The sequence below is a fragment of the Ceratosolen solmsi genome, unplaced genomic scaffold (genome assembly GCF_000503995.2).
Source record: "Ceratosolen solmsi marchali unplaced genomic scaffold, CerSol_1.0 scaffold45, whole genome shotgun sequence".
Taxonomy (NCBI): domain Eukaryota; kingdom Metazoa; phylum Arthropoda; class Insecta; order Hymenoptera; family Agaonidae; genus Ceratosolen; species Ceratosolen solmsi.
This window is the reverse complement of record NW_011948436.1, coordinates 288,905-310,513: the sequence shown is the minus strand read 5'-3', so window position 1 is coordinate 310,513 and position 21,609 is coordinate 288,905. Positions and strand designations below refer to the sequence as shown.

General features: G+C 35.3%; 1 protein-coding gene across 3 annotated transcripts in view; it reads left to right on the top strand.

Moving 5' to 3' along the window:
- LOC105365009 (trans-acting T-cell-specific transcription factor GATA-3) overlaps positions 1 to 12,098 on the top strand; it is a 154,784-nt gene extending 142,686 nt beyond the window's left edge. For all 3 annotated transcript variants that reach the window (XM_011503061.1, XM_011503058.1, XM_011503059.1), the window contains exons 6-8: positions 9,380 to 9,578; positions 10,128 to 10,336; positions 11,152 to 12,098. In XM_011503061.1, the coding sequence (XP_011501363.1) occupies positions 9,380 to 9,578; positions 10,128 to 10,336; positions 11,152 to 11,178 (435 nt within the window). In that variant the 3' untranslated portion in view covers positions 11,179 to 12,098. The remainder of the gene's footprint in view (positions 1 to 9,379; positions 9,579 to 10,127; positions 10,337 to 11,151) is intronic.
- Positions 12,099 to 21,609: the final 9,511 nt, after the last annotated feature.

The following is a 21,609-nucleotide window of genomic DNA, read 5'->3' as shown; positions in this document are numbered from 1 at the left end:
TAGTATATGTTACGTAGCAGGCTAACAGACTTAATATCCTCTCTAGGACAAACATCCTGGGAGGTACAGGCTAGAACGGAAGCTTTTTTATTTTCATCTTTAGAATTGTTCTACTGTTCGATCCAAATTGCTCTTATCTTTGCGCCCTTATCGGTTAAATGTAAATGGTAGAGATATTATTTGTACTCTCTCAGTTAAATGTCAACAAATATTTTTAATGAATATAACATACAATTTACTATTAGTTAAGAGGAAGTCAAAGCATCGCGTAATTAGAAGAAAATAATAAAGTTATCTCGTTGATTTGAATCGCGTATACCACGCAGATTTTTTCAGATTTTCTCATATATATTTTCTGAATGCGTAAGACATAACGCCACTTGGATCGAGTCTTGTAAGCTACCTTTTTTCGGCAATTTTCTCGTACATCTTCTCATCCTTCTAGACAGTCGCGCTTGAAATAGCCAATCGAGATAAAGGCATGCGTTACCGCCACCCCCTCCGCCTCGTACGAGCGGAGATAATCTCGTTCGTTAATTGGCGCACGGGTTTGTTTTCGTAACAGGAATGCGCGTGTGTCCGTGGTGGAAACAAAAGTTTCTATATTTCCTTAACGGCGCTGCGCCCGTTCTTGTCGGCTGCTTCAACATACACCGCACGGTTTTCTTAATACGAAATCGATCACGAAAATCGCTCGTCTCAATTCACGACACTTTCCCTATCAAACAAATTTACAATCTTTAGTTATAACTTGCTTTTATATTCGACTATATTCAATGCTGATTCTAGTATCTTTTTATCGGTACGGTGCGAAGTGACATGAGTGCTGTATTGTCATGAGATTGCTTAAATACTTATGCAAGTGTAATACTTAAATAGTACTTAAATAGATATGAGAACCGTGCGATTGATAAATTTTTCATTTTCATGTTAATCTTTATAAGATATAGATTTTAAATTAATTTTGGTATAAAAGTCATTTATTGCTCATTGAGAGTATTGCTGTTAAAAAAAATTAAATTAACTTTATTACCTGCAGATCGTCGGAGAAAATTGAGCAAAATAATAGCAGAGAACTAGGATACGATACACACACTTACGCGTACGCGCACACATGGCATACGCCCACGCGCACAAACGCACAAAAAAATACATAACTCAATCATGTTGAAGAGAGAATGTACATCGGCAGTAAGCGATGTACATGTTAATAGCTGTGGAAATATTCCTTGAGTCACATCGTGTAATGGGAGGGCTAAAGACGATAATTCCATTAAACAATCAGATAGCGCAATAAAAAGAAATATAGTTAGGTCAGCACGAGCATCACGAGTACGAGCATGAACAGCGCCAGCAGCAACAACAACAGCAGCGGCTGACCAGGTAAAATCAATTAATCGTCTAATTAGCCGACCGCGAACAACAGTTTCATTGGAATCTCGATGGGCAACGTTCCCCGAATGTCCTCGCCGCCTTCCTCCGCATCTTCTCGGACCGTCTTATACGAAGAACCCCAACTTTACACGCGGTCAAAGACAGAGAGCGAGTTTTATCGGCCGGAATCTGCATCGGCTGCAGCGGCAACCGTTCAACAAGGATCGTACACGTCAGTGAGTTATTCGCGGCCATCCGTGAGTACGTGTGCGCGTGGGGTCGAGAGAGGACTGAGAAGAGGAGGCAGGGAGAATTCGGGGGCGCGCATGAAAAGCCCCCAGGATAGCCAGACACGTTTCCTGGTAATCATTAATTAAGCACAGGGGCCTGGCTAGTGAGCCACAGGCTAAATGCTCGCGCGACACACCAACGCGGACAAATAAATTCAAATAGCTGCTGCCACGGGGAAGGAACGAGATTATATTAGATTAGAGAGTTCAACTTACTTTAATACAGAATATTATGATTGGCTCGAAAATTAATCACTATTATAAATGATAAATTTGTTATCTTCCAGAGAAACATTATCTGATACTTATTTTCATTGAATAATCGAATTGCAAATAGTTGCATTATTATGATAAGTTTTGCCACTTCTAACAAATTGAAGATTTTTTTCTATAAATATTTATGCACGATCTTTTACGTCAAGAGATCTCGTTAATTAGAATAATGTTCGATTCAATGTTGTTTAAAGGTATCTTTTATAAACTTTGCTTTAAATGAACAGACAATAAAAACTAAGGTCATCTTAAATTGAGTCATCGATCGCCGCAGGAGAATCGGTATTTTAAATAATCGTAATAGTAGTATTAAATTTTCGTTTAAAATTGCTAGATTCGTACATGTTAAGGCAAAAAAATAGATCTATGCAATCATTTCAGAATCTCCTCCCCCTGCGCACACATAAATACTATGACTTGGACTGATAAAGTACCGATAAGCGAGTACGCCGACATATAAAGGATTTTTCATTTACGTCTTCGTGCGAAAAGACCGTAAAAGCAACGCACACGCATAGGCTTTTTTTATTCATCTTCCGTTATATACTTTTTACCCAAATGAAATAAGTAGCTGCATTTTAATTTATAAACATTCACAAAACAATATTAATAACCATTCTCTTTTTTTATTCTCGTCCTAAAAACATGGTGAAATAAAAATTGACAATAGCGCTGAGAATGTTATCAACGCATAAATTTATTGACATTAAGTTGTAGAGACAATCTGTTTTTGATATTTAAAATTCCAAAAGAAAATCTAACAATTGTTGATTTTCAATAACTTAGCACTCCTTAACTATATCGAATAGCTAGCTTCATTCTTTATTTTCCCGCTTTTTTCGCGCGCGATTGGTAATCTATTTTTCCAACTTACATGTTCTAAGATTGCATATCAATTTCTTATTTAGGTAGAACCAAAACATTTTCTACTCTGATAACAAATACTTTTCTCTCTTAACTTTCATCTCACGATTTTTCTTAAGAGCTTAGATAATTTTTAGTGTTAAATGCCACCCGTTCAATAATTAAAAATTTCCCTTTATTTATACGCGAATTCGGATCTTATTAAATATTAATATTGGTGGGTAATCGAAGAATCATTTACATTAAAAAGTTACCGATTTTTGAGAGATTTTAGAGAGAGAGAGAGAGAGAGAGAGAGAGAGATGGAAGGGGGGGGGAGATAAAAGAAGTAGGAAAAAAAGTAAAAGAAGTATATTGAAAAATATCAGCTCGGACAGACGTCATAGTGTTGGAACAAAAGCTTTAGAGAAGTTAAAGTCTTGAATCTGTCCATCAAATTTGGTTGAAGAAGTAATAGACAGTGCCTTACGAATCAGTTTCCATGATGAAATTTCATTGTTCCATCTTATGTACATAGATATATTGGTGTGCGCGCGTGCATGCCGTTACCTTCTCCACAGTTTGGAAGATGGAAGGTCGTCGGTTTGACGTGTACTCGTGCAGCCAAGGAATCAATCTTAGATAGACATGTACGCATAATCTTCGAAGAGAGACGGATGTGAGACTTAATAGGAAAAAATGTGCATACCATTCATGTTTATATATATATATATATATATATATATATATATATATATATATATATATATATATATATATATTTACATATATTTAATTGTCCCGTTGCTCGCGTTCCAAAGATAAGTATGAGTCTCGAAGAATTCAACGACCACTCTGAATGATAAATTTACGGACAAAAATGAAGGAGTAGATTCAGATGGCAAAAAAAAAACAAATAAGCGAGAATAGATAGTGAGTTGGGTAGTCAGAGCAATGGGTTGGAGAGGTAGGGAGCGTTCAAGAGCGAAAGAAGAAAGACAGATCTGCTGTCGTTAAGATAGAGCAGCGCGATAGCATTGGACCGAAAGTTTTAAGGACAGCTCCAGGAAAAATCGTGAGCCAGACCGTCTGTTGCGTGCGCTGAGCTACAGGAACAACCGGGTGTTCGGGATATGCTAATGATCACCCCACTGCTTGTGTGTCTGATCCCGAAATCAACTTCTATTATTGGCTCCTCGATTTCGTCAGCGGTTTTCTCTTGCTCTGTCTTCTCGGATGTCTCGTACACGAGTTATAGCCACGTATTTAGGTCGCAAATACAAACAGAATGGAGTTTGGCGGGCCATTGTCTCAGCCATATGACTGGCTCGTGTGCATTTTCGTAATAGCGAGCAAAAAGTTTCTGTATTATATAAAACGAGATTATAATTATAATCATGAAAGGAAACTGTGGTCTAATGTCTATAGTCTAACGGTACTTGAAACTAGTTAACGAGGTGCTTGCGCCTGACGACATTTTATGAAACATTCTATGAAAAAAACTTCCCCCCAAAACTGTCAATAAATATATTATTAAGTTTTTGTACGGTCGTGGCAAATAAATTATAATTGAATGGATCGTTACTGGATCGTTAATGTTGGAAAAAACGGAACGCGAGCGTTAAAGGGTGTTGCGGAAAATTTTCCCAGTTCCGTGTTATATAAATCAAATAAATAAACAGAAGATATAACCACATTATTACGGCCGATTTTTGCAGCAACCATAATCGTATTAGCGGGAATGTCCGTGCGATCGTCCGATAAGCTGCGTTACAATTTTAGGAGACAGAATATCTGCCTAAGAGATCGACACTCGACTTTCCTCCTCCTACCAAGGCTTAACGGGCATCACGGCGGAAGCCGTAAAGTACTATTACGCAGAAGAGATGTCGAGAGTGGAGTCGTCTCTTTCTCTGTCTGTCTGTCAGTTTCTCTCTTTCTCAGTCTCTTTGGGCTTTTGATTAGTATTCGAGGCTTGGCTCGCGACACGTCACATATCCGACTTATGGCCAGCGCGCTGAGACTCGTGCGTTTGGAGGAGCGGCGGCGGTTCCTTTGCGCTCGTACGGCGTCTTTACCTCGGCTCTTTGTTTTTCAATCGCGCCGTATTAATCTTAATTTCGAATTCGCGGCGCACACGTTCTCTTCGTTAACCCGAGCGTGGTCGGGTTTCATCCGCGCACCTCGAATGAACCGAGATTCAAAGAGGCAGGGCATCTCGCATGCGCGCGACACCGCGACGTCGTGTGCGAGCGCATCAATCGTGCTCGGCTTTCGGCCTCCGTGCGTTTCGCACTTTCGGGGTCCATTCCACTGGTATTGTATTCAAATAAGATGCCGGGAGATCGATCACCCGAACGTTGGGGTGTAAATTAGGCCGCGAGCGACAAACGAGTTTTCGCGGGAGGCCGTTAGCTTCTTGTAACAAGGCCTTGCTATAGTTTATGGCTACTACAACTGGGACACTCAACTTATCTCATCCCCTCATCAAATACATTTAATTTTGTCAGTCAAGAGCTCAGTCTGTTACTCAGTTAATTATAATTAACGTCAATTCCTTTGATCGCAAAAAATACCTTGGGGAGAGTTCTTTACCTTCTTTACCCACCTACGTTCACTAATATAAATTGGCGTCACGTAAGTTTTTCCTGCATCGTGCACGAGTGTCTTATATTTAGGAACGATATTACGATAAGAAAAAATTTAAGACGTTATTCAAAAATCGATGAAAACCAGGCGCGAAATATGAGACCACCGAATGACGAATGCAACGTGCCTCACCTCATTTAACGAATGACTTACGATTTTATGACCAAATTTACGTTCTACTCTATTACCCCGATCGTACACCGTAAAAAAAGAGGTCGCGCTTATTTTATTTATACGAGTTTAGAATTAGTACCGTAATTTTTGGCTTATAAATTTGGTGGGCAGCGGAAGCCTTGTCGGTATGAGTCCAATTTGGTCGTTTCGCCAAGTAGTCACGAAAGCGCACAAAATCCTCAACGAGGCGAAATTCAATTGTTAGGGAAGATAGTAGACGCACGCAGAAACAACGGGAGAAATATGAAGAGAGACTAAAAGCAGCGGCGGAGTTCCCATAAGAAGCTCTGAGTAAATGCACAGCGGCTTGTTTCATAGGAAGTCGACAGGCCGTGTGCGTGCACCGGCAGAGAAGTGCGGCTAATTCGACAAATTCGGCCAATTGCGTAATTCCAAAAAAGGATAGGATGTCATTGACCAGCTGGAAACGTCATCGTCGCTCGCAAATAGGAAAACGCCTTGCGATTTATGCGCAAGCAATATGCATGTAGAAAGAGAAAGATTGTAGGCACTGTAATACTGGGAACCTTGCCGGCGAGACTTGGTAGTTACGTCACGTCGCGGTGACTACAAAGTATCCAGTCCTCCTCTTCCTTGGTTGCGAGTGAGAATGGGACACAACACTTGCATACCTACTTTATTTCGTGCGCACATATCGATTGCTCAGGGGCCGCACAACCTAGGAAAATTGTCGATTCTGCGGATCCTTGAACCAAACGGATTTATTGCCCACTCGCATTTGCAATTTAAACATGAACCTATTATTTAAATACCGCAAGCGATATTAACAATGTTTTACTTAATTGCTCGTTTCATATTTACTTTTTATAACGAAGATCGAAATAATGGCCGAAGTAGCCTGGAACTGAAGAAAGATGAAGAAAGATGCAATAGAACCGTGCGAATGTAACAGCATCGATAGTCCCATAATTAATTGTTGAAGAGAAGCTATTTATTTTAACCATTTTTTGCCTCTCGTCTATATGGATACTTCATTGATGTAAAGCTCAATTTATGATTTTGCTCAGATTTTAACGAAGAGAATAGTGTAAGCGCCGCTGACACTTAAGATCTAGTATTCTATACTTTTCAGCATATATATATATATATATATATATATATATATATATATATATATATCTGTACTTAACAAAATTATAGCTGGCTCGATTTCTTACAAGGATCAATGGTGGACAATGTGTGATATATTTTTTTCCTTCCGCTCCGCCACGCACCCGAAGCTTTTAGCCATAAATTGTGCAAAACTGGCGCGTTTCTAATAATTAATGTTCTAACAATTAACCACATATTAACGCACATGTACTGCAAGAATAAAAGCACTTTTGCTCAAACAGACATTAAAAATCCGATTTTCTCCATGAGTCATGCACGAAAGCCCTGCAAAATTATAATGCTCGTGCAGATATATTGGCCTTACTCTCATCTTGATGAGTGCAAGCTATTCCCCTTTCTTCCCGTTCCATGAGTAAAAAGCGAGAAGTAAACGGAGAAAAATGAAACGCGAGAGGAGCAACGATCGTCTCGGAAAAGTGCATATTCAGAGCTGCAATGCTTCACTTAACTTTAGTTAGTCCATTCTTTCATTATCGTGACATTCGAAGCCAAGTGTCGTGCGATGATTTCGATGCATTTGATGAATGCGTCGCCTGGAGTAGACGAAGAGTAAACATTAATTATTATTAACCGTTATGGTCGTAACGTACATAGAGTTTATATGAATTTTTTCCATCACAATATGAATTGTTCGTATCCGGTCAAATATACAAACTTTTGCAATTGCCATGTGAAATGAATACTTTTCCTTCCAAGTTAATCTTCTACATTATACTTGCGTCAATATTTATATTTATTTCTTTACGCGAGCCTTAATCCCATTGAATCTCATAACCTTCATCAATGAGAGAAAATTGTCTCATCCCAAATATTAAACTGTCAAATTCAATTTATAGTTTGTACTTGCATTTATATAATAATGTATTTTTATATTATTGACGTATCATTGATTAAGTTCAGCAATAATTCTAGAAGACGTTATGCGTAAAATAATTAACAAGCTCGCGGCTCCTCTTAATAAAGGCTAAAGCACGGGAAAATAAATCGTTTGTGCTATGATTATGATTGCAATGAAATGTACATGGTAAAGAAAACAAAGAGAGAAGGAAAAAAAGAGATAGAGAGAGAGAGAGAGAGAGAGAGAGAGAGAGAGAGAAGGAGGAGCGGACAGAGAGCACGAAGAGAATCAGAATGGAGACACTTGGCTAGTACGTGCTTCTTGTGATTGTATTGGTGGAGAACGTTGCGTCACGTCATGCATTGTTTCAGCAACGATGAATCCGCGTCCTTGACTGATTTTTTTATATTCGGCTCTCATCCGAATCGCTCCCTAGACGATATAGCAAGGATGCATTGAATTGATAAAGTTGATGTCGATCCGAGAATGTTCCACAGCGTTGTGCGCCACCACCCATATGCCAGATTAATCAAAACATAATTACCGGAGGAGCGCAATTGGAAATCTTGTTGATTACTTGTGTCGGCGCTACGACTGATTTCGATCAACGGCGAGGCACGTTTGCCACCCCTCGACTTAAACGAAAATCGGCGTCCCGTTCAGTCATTGATTGTATCGGACCATTCACTTAAAATTGACTGATCAACAATGCCGATAAAAGTTTTCGGAGAAACGTTACAAAGTCGACGGTCTGGAGTCAGACGGGGGATCGGATTACTTTAAGCTCGATTGGCTAATTGTCCACTGCGCTCATTGAGCGCGAATTTATCACGCCCGTGATAATGCGAGCGATCACGATTGTGTATTATTTAAATTGCGAAAGAGACCGAGTATTGGAAAAAAGAAAAGTTTCCGTCACATTTGGTGATTAATCGTGATTAATGGGAGAGGCGCGGGATCATAAAACGGCAAAACGCGCTCAAGTATTCGTAGAGTTGCCGTTGGGATGATAACCTCTTGGCTAGTGCCGGCTGATGATCCGGACCGATAAAGCTCCGCGGCTCCTGTCCGCGCGAGTATAAATAAAAGCCGGCGACGACGTCTTTTTGTACTAGGAAGCGTACAAAAGTATTAACGATGGCGTCGTACGATAAACCACAGTTGCGCGCACAATGCCTCTCTTATTCGTCTCTTGACTATTTCAATTTAGATAACCTGCACACTGAGATAATGTGTCTAATGTCGGGATTTTGATCTCCTTTTACACGCGATAAATCACAGTTACTCTCGTGAGCGACCTCCGAAACGAGGTGTTACCGGGCCGAAAATTTATGCTTCTGCAAGGTGGACTCTAATTCTCAACAGCGATGCAGGCCATCGGAAGCTGCTCCTCGCCCTTTTATCTTTTATCTTGTCGATAAAACGTGTTTAACTTTGAACATAAGTTAACATGAATAATTGTATTCTGAAAGATGTTTGGAATAGTATTTGATTGAATTGTAAAATCTTGCTTGGTTCTAATGATGTAAAATTTGGGATTTATGTTTATCTAATGAAAGTCTACATGATGTCTCGATAATGTATGAGTCTTGATTGTGCTTAATAAATATTATAAGCTGATAAGCAATTATTGGATCATATTTAAGAATCTATTACAAAATTTTATAAATACATGCTCCAATTTCCATAATAGTCATTGATCTATTATTTTAAATTACGTTAATGTGATAAAACATTGAAAGGGTAATAAGATAGATAATAGGTGATCAACCTCTCAACGAATTGTTGTCTACGATTGTTACAGGTTAACCGACCGCTGACCATGAAAAAGGAGGGTATCCAGACGCGAAATCGAAAACTCTCGTCTAAGAGTAAAAAGAAAAAAGCGGGTGGATGCCTAGGTCTGGGCGGTGTAATGGGTGATATGATCAAAGCTACCGGCCATTTAGATCTCGACAATAAGCCCTTCCATTCGGGATTCGGTTCACCAATGGGCGAATATCGTAAGTATCGTAAGCACAACTTTCATTAAACCTATCACCTATCCAAATACCTCTCTCTCTCTCTCTCTCTCTCTCTCTCTCTCTCTCTCTCTCTATCTCTCATCTCATTTTAGCGATTCTAATCACTATTATATTTTGACTAGCACGACGAACGAATATAGATTAATATCATATTTTAATTATAGTAATGGATGTGCAACGGAATAAAAGTTCGAATAAAAGTTGGAATAGACTTTGCATTGGATTGAAAATTTATTCCACTTTTCAGAACACTAATGTTTCTTTTAAGAAACGAGAAATAATTTGTTTCACTTTTATACATAATACATTAATCCCAAAATTATCTACAATAATAGAATAAAATCACTAATATGCATTTTTATCGTTGCGAGCATTACTCGTATCATAGATGTTTATTTACATTTGTCAATTACGATAACGAAGTATTTTTAAGCCAGTGGGATTTGTTCCTTCAGTCTCCTCCCCTTCATCATTATCACGTGCTACCATTCGTTCTCACGGTATTCGTACCCTTCAATGATTTCGCAGGTACCTCGCAGCACCACCATACGATGCATCCGGCTATGCAGCACTACATGTACCATACAGGCGTCGGCGTCGGCGTGACCGGATCACTTCATCAGGGCTTCGCGCCGCCAGCGCCACCTCCCATTCATCCGCACTCGCACTCCCATTCCCACTCCCATCACATGACGAGCCTCCAGGGTCTTCAGCTTGCAGCCACGACGAACGCTATGGTGAGTCGACGATTTAATTTTTTTGCCTGATGTCTAATATCGGTCGCGATGCTTTGAACAATGTGTCGTGACATTTTCTTTCTCTCGGCATATTTACCGAATTGCTTGTTGACTTCTTATTGACTCACTAGACAAGCTTTATATTATTTAAATTGATAATCTCGTCTTATAAACGTTTATATAAATTTTCGTGACCTGAAGTTTTTAACTATGTTATTCTATTTTATTTATGTTGTAATTAATTTTATTTCTGCTTATTTTGGTTTAGCAATAATTTGCCATATTGTATTATTTACGAAGCACTTTATTAAATGTAGCTTGGCAATCACCATTGTTTTCCTCGGAGCATATGTAATTTCCTTACAATTGACTATTTAAATGTAGAGTGCCGTTCGCCCAGTATTTTATCATTAACCCTTGTTAACACTTTCAATTCTATATAATTTTATCGTGAAGTTTAAATTTTTTTTGTTTTTGTTTTTGTTCTTCACAACTAAAGAATATTAAAAGAATAATTAACTTATTATACAAATAAGAGAACAAAAAAATTAAATAGGCTGACTAATGAATACAAATGATTAATTATATGTAATAACTAAGTGTGAAACAAGGGTTGTCAATTTGAAATGAAAGTTCCGAAGACTTTAATTTGATGTATAAATTTAGAACGCGAATGTTCTATCGGTACCATATAGCTTGTATGATTGCTAGTTAAATACTTCAAACTTTTTAAAGATCGTATTTCAAAAGGCCCAAGGTCGAACACGAGGGGTTGCAGACTTCTGACGTCGGTGCATCGCATATTTCTGTTTCAGACTGGTTGGCGATCAGAGTATACATGAACGGCTAATCCGGAGCACTAAGCAGACGAAGAAAAGGCAGCATGGGCTGCGCTAGGAAGCAGCTCAGGATGAAACCCATCTCGTGCACCAGGACGCAACATCTAAGCCAGCTCTTCCTTTTTACTCATAAACAGAGTTTGCGCATGCGTATGCGCGATCCGGGCTTCTCTCCAGGGTAAATAATAACGGGAGTCATTGCGACAGTTGAGACAATGAGGTTTCCATCCAGCAACAGGGTTTATTTACGTTTTTTTCGATTACAAGGCCACTAACACACCAGTTCGCCTACGAGGAGTATCCTTTCTCCTTCGTTGCTTTTTTTTTTATAATTAACGCACATAGCATATGTAGCGAAAGCGGAGGAATTTTATTCATTGGCAAATAATATGTAAATATGTAAAGTAATTCCAAGATAAGAAAGGTAATGGAGTGAAAAAAAGAAAAACAAATTATTTAGGGTCCATCGAGCCCCGGCCCCAAGTACAAACGAAGTCAGCTTTTAATTATATACTTGTATCGAGTCTTATAATTCTTGTACATAACAGCACAATTATATCGTATATTATGATAATAATTATAATAAAGAAAACAAAACGAGAGAATACGCGCGTGAATTATATGGTAAATAATTCTGTCGAGAGAAAGGGGAAGAGTGAAAGCGTGAGTGCAGTGAGAAAAATTCATTTTTCTCGCTTCCGTTTCCCTCGCGCAGTAGCGGACCTCATTTCGTTCCTTTTTCTTTTTTAAAATAAGTTTTCCGTGATGGTTGTTCATAATGAATAATTTAGAGAGGAGCAATTGAAGAAAAAAAAATAAGTGAATGAGTCTATAGTACTAAGAGAAGCATTTGTTTTTGCAGTCAGATTGATAATTAATTAAAGTGGATGAAAAATTTTTTAAAGTGAATGCTGTTAGTAACAAAATTTAATTTTTCACCTAAGTTTAAATACTTTAGTTAGAAAAAAGAAACGAAGACTAGTGATCTGGAAATTTTGTTGTGATAAATAGGGCACATTTATTTATTAAAAAGTAAAAATAATTTAATGATACATGTGTTTGAATCAAGTGCTAATGACGATATGGTTTTTAGTTGAAAATTTTGAATTATCATGCTCATTAGTTACTTGGTCAATTTATTTGTAATTTAATTGGTCGTTTTTTCAACAAAAATCGAAATCATTAGACTCTCTTCAGTGCAAGACCGTATGAAAGAGGGAGAAAAGGAAGAAAAGTGTGAGTGCGTGCGTTCGGGTGTACGCTCGCGCGTGTATACTTACGAGAGAGAAAATACGTTTCGTATACATGACGAAAAAGAATAGTAAAAAAAATTAAATAGACTCAAATTTGAAGTGTAGACTGGAATGAAACGTTTGAGTCCTCACTCATACGCTCCGAGAGCAAAACAGTGCAACGCAAAATGAATATTGCAAGGTCGAGGAGATGCGTGTATAAAAGATAAAGCGTTTGAGATTTTAGCCTATTCCTTTGTTCAAAGGTATATCGTGCAATTTTAAAAATAACAAAAAGCGATTATGATGATAATGACGTTTCATCGGGCGTTTTATTAGCCGGACAGCCGACAACGCATTAATTTTTTTTATCTCTTTCATTTACGTTTTTATCGCACTATATTCTGCATCACATAGCTAATAAATATTTGTGTTTGATAAAGAACACAACATGTTCGAAAGTCGCTGATTTTCATTTAGAAAAATGAATTTCTCAAAGTAATACAGTTATATTGTCAAGGAAATAAAGAAGATTTTTAATCGCGTCAACAGTACGCGTTTATAAGTAAAGTAAAGTTGATTTTCAATTAATGATTTTTATTAACGATATGAAAAGTTTTCCATTCGGTGAGAAAGAATATTGTTTTATGTTTATATTGTGAGCACAAAAGTAAAGTTAGTTGACCGGCAAGCCAATTGCTAAGACTTGTGCAATCGGCCGTCCGACGGCGCCCCCCAAAATACAGTCGTTTTGTGTGTTGTAAATGGTTAGTAATATAAAGAAAAATATACGTTTATAAATTATATCGATCTCTCCTCTTTAGAAATTACACGATTGTATGCACATTGGGATTATGTATCTGATTTTTAAGAAGGAGGGACAAAGAATGTCAAATAGAGAGAGAGAGAGAACTCGCGCGTTACCAATACTCGTTTATTGCTTCGTTGTTGAAATATAATTAACAGAATAAGCAGAAAAAATTGAATAAACTCGTAAATAATAATATCGAACATATATAGTCAAATAAGCGCGCGAGAATACGTTTGGATGAAAAATAAATATAAAAAAAAAAAATTATAGAAAACGAAAGTCAGATGGAGAGAAGTAAAGTGTAAATTTTGTATCTTTGCGATTGTGTATCGTGTTATATTATTGTAATAATATTATTGTGGTAAACCCGCATTTTGTGCATACAAACAAAAATCTACTATAGCAATTAAATATTGAGTAAAGTTTTAACGATAGATAGTCAAAAGTATTAAGGAAAGTTATTATATAAAAACAGAATAAGTAAAGAAAAATGAGAAAAAAAAGATGAAAAAAATATTCCTTTTTAAAGAAAATGTGGAGAGAAACCGAGGAAATGAAATAAAAGAAAATGACCGATTGCTCTCTCCAATTTGCATTGAGGCCACATGTTGTGATTTATCCATTTCTTTATTCATGTAGGATGTTTTCAAAACTCACTGTAATCAGGTGTAACAAATCATGTTTCGTCAGATTCAAGATAATAACAAGAGGAAAAATGAATGCTTGAACGATTTTCCAAAGGAAAAAAAAAATTGATATAACACTGTGTTGAGATTTTAAATAATCGTATTCAATGGATTCAATCGAATTAACGAAAGCAAGATTTAAGGAGATGTCGAAGGTGCGCGTTTATTCCCTCAATTGTGGAAAGTTATCTATCGTAGTATTATTAGGGAGTAGCGTGTAGCCCATATGATATTGATTTTTCATCGAAATATGAATACTCCGATGATAAGTTTTTGATCACTATACGCGCGCGCTTAATACGCACTCATTCTAAGCAAAAATCATACGGACACACGAGTACACACTCACACAAACACAAGAAACACTGGTTAGTGAAGGATAACTTAAACGTGAAAACATTCATCAAATTATAATTGAGAAATAGGTGCGAAGGCGACGAAAAAAAGTAGGCGCTTCGTGTAAACGACACAAACGGTGTAAAAATGTATGTAAGATATGATTGTAAAAAAGTTTTAACTTAAAATAAATTAAACGATAAATCGTACACCATGCGAATTGGATCTTTCATTTTTTCTTTTTTTCTTTTTACATTGATATCATTTCCTTTAAGAATAACAATTATGTGCAAGAGTATCTTATATGTATTTCCTTTCTCCTTTTCCAAACATTTAATTCTAACGCAATGATAAATTAGATGCAGCCACAATGAAGATGTCAGAATAAAATAATTAATTCGAATTTCATCTGAATTAGACCTTTAATTTCATAGTATTATCAAATTGCTAATAGTAAACGTGATTAATTGAAATTGTTCAAAACTGATGAATATTGCATTTTTTAAATTGCAATCTATTCAAGTTGGAAACAATTATTTTATGAATAAATAAAACATTTTTTTTTTTAATATATGCTATTAACTTTTTCCTGAAATGTATATAATGTAAACGAGGGACATAATCAAAGGTTAATGAATATTTTATAAATATAATTAATATAAATAAAGTAGTGATAAAAATGAATAAAGTAGATTAGGCTTAATCATTAAATTAAAAAAAGAAATTGTTTTCTATTTTACTAATCATTTGAGAATTCAAATAAGCAAAGATTTTATAACCAAAATAAATAATCTGAATTTTTATTGAATTTTTATGAATTTTTATTGAATAATAAAATATTGCTTTTCTAAATGAATATTTTATTCATATGTTTATTGATCCCTATCAATAAGAAATAATATCAACAAAATAATTATCAAAAAAGAAATAATAATACAGAATATTTTGCTTTTGATTAAGTGCCAGCTAAGAGAAAGTATAAACAAGAGATAAATTAAATATTTATTCGGTTTAAATATACATCATCTTGAGCATTAGTGATGTGAATCATCATTGTATACTCACTCATGCAAAGTGGTATAAGTATGTTTAAAATCAAAGCGAATATTTGAATGTGTCTGTAGTTTTAGGAAATATTAGTGTCGTTCCGCAGGAGCGAAGTGAACTACTAAGCCGATAAAATATAAATTCTGCAATGTAAGGAGAACTACGGTTAAAATGGAGCTATTAAAGTTAATGTCTTTGAGTGGAGTGGAGTCAGAGGAGGTAATAGTAACGTGAATACCCCGTTATGCGCAGACGCGCAGGAGGAAGAAAATATTGCATATCAGACGTGATTGGTCACTTTGTGGATTGGAAGTCTGGTTGAGAACCTTCGACTCGCTACCGTTATATTGCACGGTAATTAAAACGTCGACTTTCTTGTATGGGAGGATGCGTCTGAACGAGTTGTTTAGAATATATTCCATGCTCCCTTGGCTCATATTATGCATTAGCAATGCACTTGCAATTATATTGCACTTGAAAAGTAAGTACGTGAAAAAAAAAATAAATAAAAAAAAATAAAGGAAGATTTATAAATCTGTTTAAATTTGTTTAATTTGAGAACGAAGATAATTGAGAAACGAGTGCTAAATCGCTAATATTCGTGTCCAGTCAAAGAAACCTAGTTGTTATTCACTTGTACTAACGCAATACAATAACGATGTAAATTATTGTAAAAATTTAGAATTTTGGCAAAAAGAAAATAAAAATAAATTTCCACGATGATATGAAAGAAAATAAATTATCATATATATGCATTTTGAAATGGTTTTTAATCAACTAAAAACGTGAAATGAACTCCAATAGTTCCTTCCATTTCATAGCGCGTGTTCAATACCATACAAAATAAAATCTTTCTTATTTTATTTTTTATTGGTAAATATTTTACACTTCCATCAATTTTTAATTCAAAAGATCAGCTAAGCAAGAGGAAAAGAGAATTACTGATAATATTTCAGCTTAAGAGCTTAGTTCACGAATCCGTATTAATTAAGATATAGTCACTTAATTAAAATGCTTTATCGCAAATAAAAGGTGTTTTTACATGTGATTCAAAGGTAACGGTTCACTGCTAAAGGTCAACGGTTCATGATATATTAGTAATGCTAACGGTGATTATTATCGATATGTGATCGTGTGATACTAGCATTTGGGATGTTACAGAATGGGTATCGCGGTATTAACATGTGATCGAAAAAGCCATTAGAAAGTAAAGTCTTGTAATATAAGTCTTATGATACTATTCATGGAAATAAATCATTAATGAACCTTCAAACAGAGCTATTGAAAACATTAGGTATTTCGACTGATGAGATAATATTTCAAACTTTAATGCTTCTTGTTATTTGTCTTCGATACAATTAATACAGCTAATTACTAAAGAGAATAGTTTAACAATAGATGACAATCATAAATTTATTACTAACTCTGTTATTTTTGAAATCATTGTTATGATATTTTATTTCTCAAAATTGTGTGTATGTAATGAAATGTAGGCGTATGTAATATTGAAAATAATATTGACATTCATATTTTTTCAACATTATGAATTATAGTATTATATATATTAGGGTATCAATGGTCAAGTAGATAATTAATAAAAAATAATAAATGCACAGGAATTTTTGGAATATCGATTCATAAAAAATACAACTTGTAAGACAAATTGAGAAATATCGTTTGTATATTACATTTTAGTCATATTCACTTTACTCATTTTTGTTGTACATATTATTTCTTATTTAGTGCTCCAGTATTGTCTAACGTTAAATTGCAAACGCATAACAAGTGACTATTTATTTTCTGTAATATGTATTAATGTTAAACTCAATAGCGTATATGCATAAAGTTTTTATTTTAGTTAAATATTTTTAAGGAATTATAAATAATTTTCAATAAAAATATAATATATTAAGTTTGTAAATTAAATTTCAAAATTTAATATGAAATCTGATAATTTTTGCAATCTTCTATGAAATAAAAGTAAAAATATATAATAAATTGTTATTTTACAATTGAATACATTGTTCTTTATTATTGTACTTAAACTTTGAAAAAATTTTCAATTTCTTTAAAATAAATAATGCATAAAAAAATATAATATGTAAAATATAAATTGAAAAGATTATAGAAATAGAAGGTAGAAGCATGAAAATATTAAAAGTAGGAACTATTTGTCAAAAGTTCCAAAGCGACGTAGCAAGAGGGAGAAAAATCAGTCGCTTGAGCGTGCACATCGTAATAATGAATCCTGGATTAAAAGGAATAAAGAGAGAGGAAAAAGTCAAGAAAGGCGTATCGACGCTGCAACAGTCAACGAACTTACTGCTTACTTCCTCCCCATGCACATGCGTTCGATCCTGTGCGACAAGAAAGAATCCAGTCGCCGGAGCTCAGTAAAAAAAAAAGAAGAAAGGGAGATAAATACTCTCACACATACGCGGCGACATCTTTGAAAGGGAGTTAGCCTCGACGGCAACGACGACGGCAACGACGACGGCAACGACGACGGCAACGACGGCGACAACTACGATGGCAGTGACGGCCCAGACTAAGAAGAAGAAGAAGAAGAAGAAGAAGAAGAAGAAGAAGGATAAGGAGAAGAATAATAATAAGAATAATAAGAGGAATAATAATAAGAAGAAGAAGAAGAAGAAGAACGAGAGAAACGAAGGAAGAGAAGTGGCGAAGAAGATGTGGCATCGGCATCTCCTCTCGTCTCGTCAAAGCCCAAATCCGAAGCCACGTAAATCCCCGCAAATCTTCTCGCGTTGTGCACAAGTCGCTTTCATTTCACGGGGAATTAAGTTTCGATACCGCTGACGACCGAGTGGAGTTAAGTCCTGCACAGCTGCTCCAAACCGGCGCAATGTCCTGCTGACCTTTTGCGAGCAACGACAGGAGCGACGAACTCGTCTTCAGTCGGGACACAAGGAAGACGCGACTCGTTAGGATTTGCGTAATCCCCTATTCGAGAGCACGCGTTTTTTTTTTCATGAGGGATCAACTCCCCTCGATTCGTTGTCCATTTCCCACTTTATGGCTTTCTTGGATTTTGGAGATTCGATTACTGAATGACCTTAAAGCTCCCACCACATTCGGTGCAACTCTCATTTGAAGATTAATTTTTAACTGAATGAGAAATGAAACGAAAGCTTCAAGAGTTTATAATTCGTTGTACAGGGCAACGATAATTAACAATACGAAATATTTATTAAGAATGAATAATTAATATCAATAAAATTATTGTTCCATTACCTCAAAATCCATTACTTCCAAATACCTTTAAATAATGTTATAGTACATTTGCATAATATCTAAGTCTTATTAAACAGTAAACCTAATTATTTATAACATGGGTATTTTAGTTACATAATGTATTGTAATAATATATTGTCAGAATATTTAATAGAATTTACTTACTTAATTTTTATGTCGATATATATTTCTTAAATAATGTAATAGTTAATTAAAATTTATGGATACCAATAAAACACAAACGATATAATCTCAAGAGCACAATTATTTTTTAAAAGTATATTAATATACCGTGAGTCTTAAACAATAAAATTCTACACTATATTTTATTTATTTAGAAAAGAAAATTTTATATTAAATAAATTTATCCCGCTATGTCAAAAAGTATTTTTACATATTCTCTTTCGGATATTCTCTTAGACAATAAACTGAAAAATCATTACGTAACGTAATTAGCATTTTGAATTTGTTTATTTTTTAAAAATAACTATTTAAATATAAATATATACTTTGTTTTGTCCAATTAATTTTTATTCAAGTTTCTTCATTATTTTATTAACTATTTCATAAGAATGAAAAAAAAATATATGAACCAAAACTAATATTGAAGTAAAAACCACTTAGGCATTAAATTAATTGAAATGTTTCAATCTTTGAATACAGTTAAATTTATTTTATTTGTAGTACAATACAAACAATATATAATACGTTTAGATAATTTTTATTAAAAAAACAATACAATATTTACAAGCTGAGGATTATACTTTTACTAACTTCAGGCTCCATTTGAAGAGTTAATAAAATTTTTATTTTACTGGCGAGTATTTGAACTATTGATAAATTTCGGATGTTTCCACAGATATCTTGAACATTAATTTCAATAAAATAGATTAATTTCAAAGATTTTAAATGGATTGATAGGAAAGATAAAAAAAGGAAGTAGTTGGCTTTTATAGAATGACACTCAGATACTTCTATATATTCGAAATGGCATTTATTTTTCCATATAAATGAATGGAGTCCGCAGTAGATCTAAGGCTCAATCTCTGCTGAAGAAGAAAATGGAACGAAGTAAAAGGTCCATCATTCTCGTCTACCCTTCGACATCGATGCTCGATCATGAAGAGCTTGCTTCGCTTTTTGGCAGATGCCTGACAAATCAAATGCAGGGGGTCATGAAAGTGGTCAGCGCCACTTGCAGCTACAATCTGGGGATGCCAATGTACCGCGATAGTAATAAATCGGCGATCCTGTGCATCTCTCTCTCTCTCTCTCTCTCTCTCTCTCTCTTTCTCTCTCTCTCTGGATTTGCTGGTAAATTGGCTTTTGTAAATTATGCGAAAGCTCAAACGGATTCAGAAGCATAATTCACTCAATAAACTAAAAATCAATGAGGTAAGGGAATACATCGGTTTTCTTATCAATAATGAATAAAATTCACAAATTCACAATAGGAAATAACTCAAAACTTTATCCAGTTCTTTATTCTTTCATAATACCTTTGACGATAGCTTGCGAATGTCTAATACAAAATCTATGCAAACACTGATTTCTATAAAACAGTACAACTGTACACTTTTGATATTTAATCATAATATGTATCACATTTATTTACGGGACGTAAGTCCCTACGTAGATCCATTTGTATTATCGAACGTAATTTAAAATTTTGAAAACAAAATGTTTATTTTTGAAATAATTAAATCATTTAAATATCTTTAAACTTACTTATTATAATATTTCAATAAAGCTATTATGAAATGTGATGCCTTTTTCATAATTAAAAATTGACATTTTATATAATATTTTTTAATAATATTTTGACATAAATATTCTTCTGATTGCTAGAGGTTGTCCTTGCTTTGAACTCCTTACGCATTTGAATAATTTGTATTTCTCAGGGCGAGAGCCGACACTTTTGAATTCCATTGCAACTCTCTTCGGCTTTGGTGGAGTTGTGCGGAGGGGGCGCGTGTTGCCTGTTTGTAATAAAGAAGGCGGGAGAGGACGTGGTGCAGGAGGGGTCGTGCGTGCATTGTTTTTGTGGGAGGATCTCATGCATAAGTTAAAGAGAAGCAAGAAGGACGCCTGCGCAGGTGTAAAGGGAATGCGCTTACGAGCGTATACATCAGTGTCGGAGAAGGAGAAGGTGGAAGAAGTGGTAGAGAAAACAGTGGAGCGACTCTCCGGTGCGCCTTGCAACAAAGCCGCGGGTTTCGCCAAGTAATCGTACTCATTAATAACGCACTCCCTATACTTCGTCCCGTTCCACCCAACAGCCCCTTCGGCCTGTCTCTTTGGATTATCGGGCTTCTTCTATTTTTGATAGGCGGACCATCGAATTCGTGGACTCTGAACTTCCTTTACACTCCTTTGACTTCGTAACGCCTCTGGTGCCTTCTCATTTGTTTAATGTGATTAGAATATTCAATGCTTTTATTAGTGTAATTTATATTTCTTAATATTCATTAAAAAAATTATTTACCTTGCTTATTTTCATCTATGATTCAGATTTTGTTATTGTCGAGCCTACGTGTAAAGTAGAAGAAGTATATACCGTATCATATTACAATTTTTTCGAATTCCAATTGGTGAACAGAATTCATAATTAAAGAGAGTCGTATTGGCTTTTTACAGAAAAGTGTTAATAATATTCATAACCATAATAAAAGCTAAAATAAAGACTAAGTTTTATATAAACATACATCTGCAATAGAATATAATTGAAGCATTAATAACTAGACAATTAGTAACTAAAATTTATATGTGGAAAATCGATATATTCTGCATGTAAAATGCGCTGATAAATTACATATAAAAAAAAATTAGTAATTATTATCGTAATAGCCGATCTATTCTCTCTCTCTCTCTCTCTCTCTCTCTCTCTCTAACTCTCTCTCTCTAACTATCTTCATCCCTTTATCTATTTTCCTTCTTTTACAATCTGCGTATTGCTCTTGTACTAGTTAAAGACTGTAGGATATTGCTCAACTCTCTCTATCGTCGCTGGGCGTGTTCTTGATGGTTTTACGTTGTTTGGCGGTGCAGACGATGCGGGGAAGAGCCG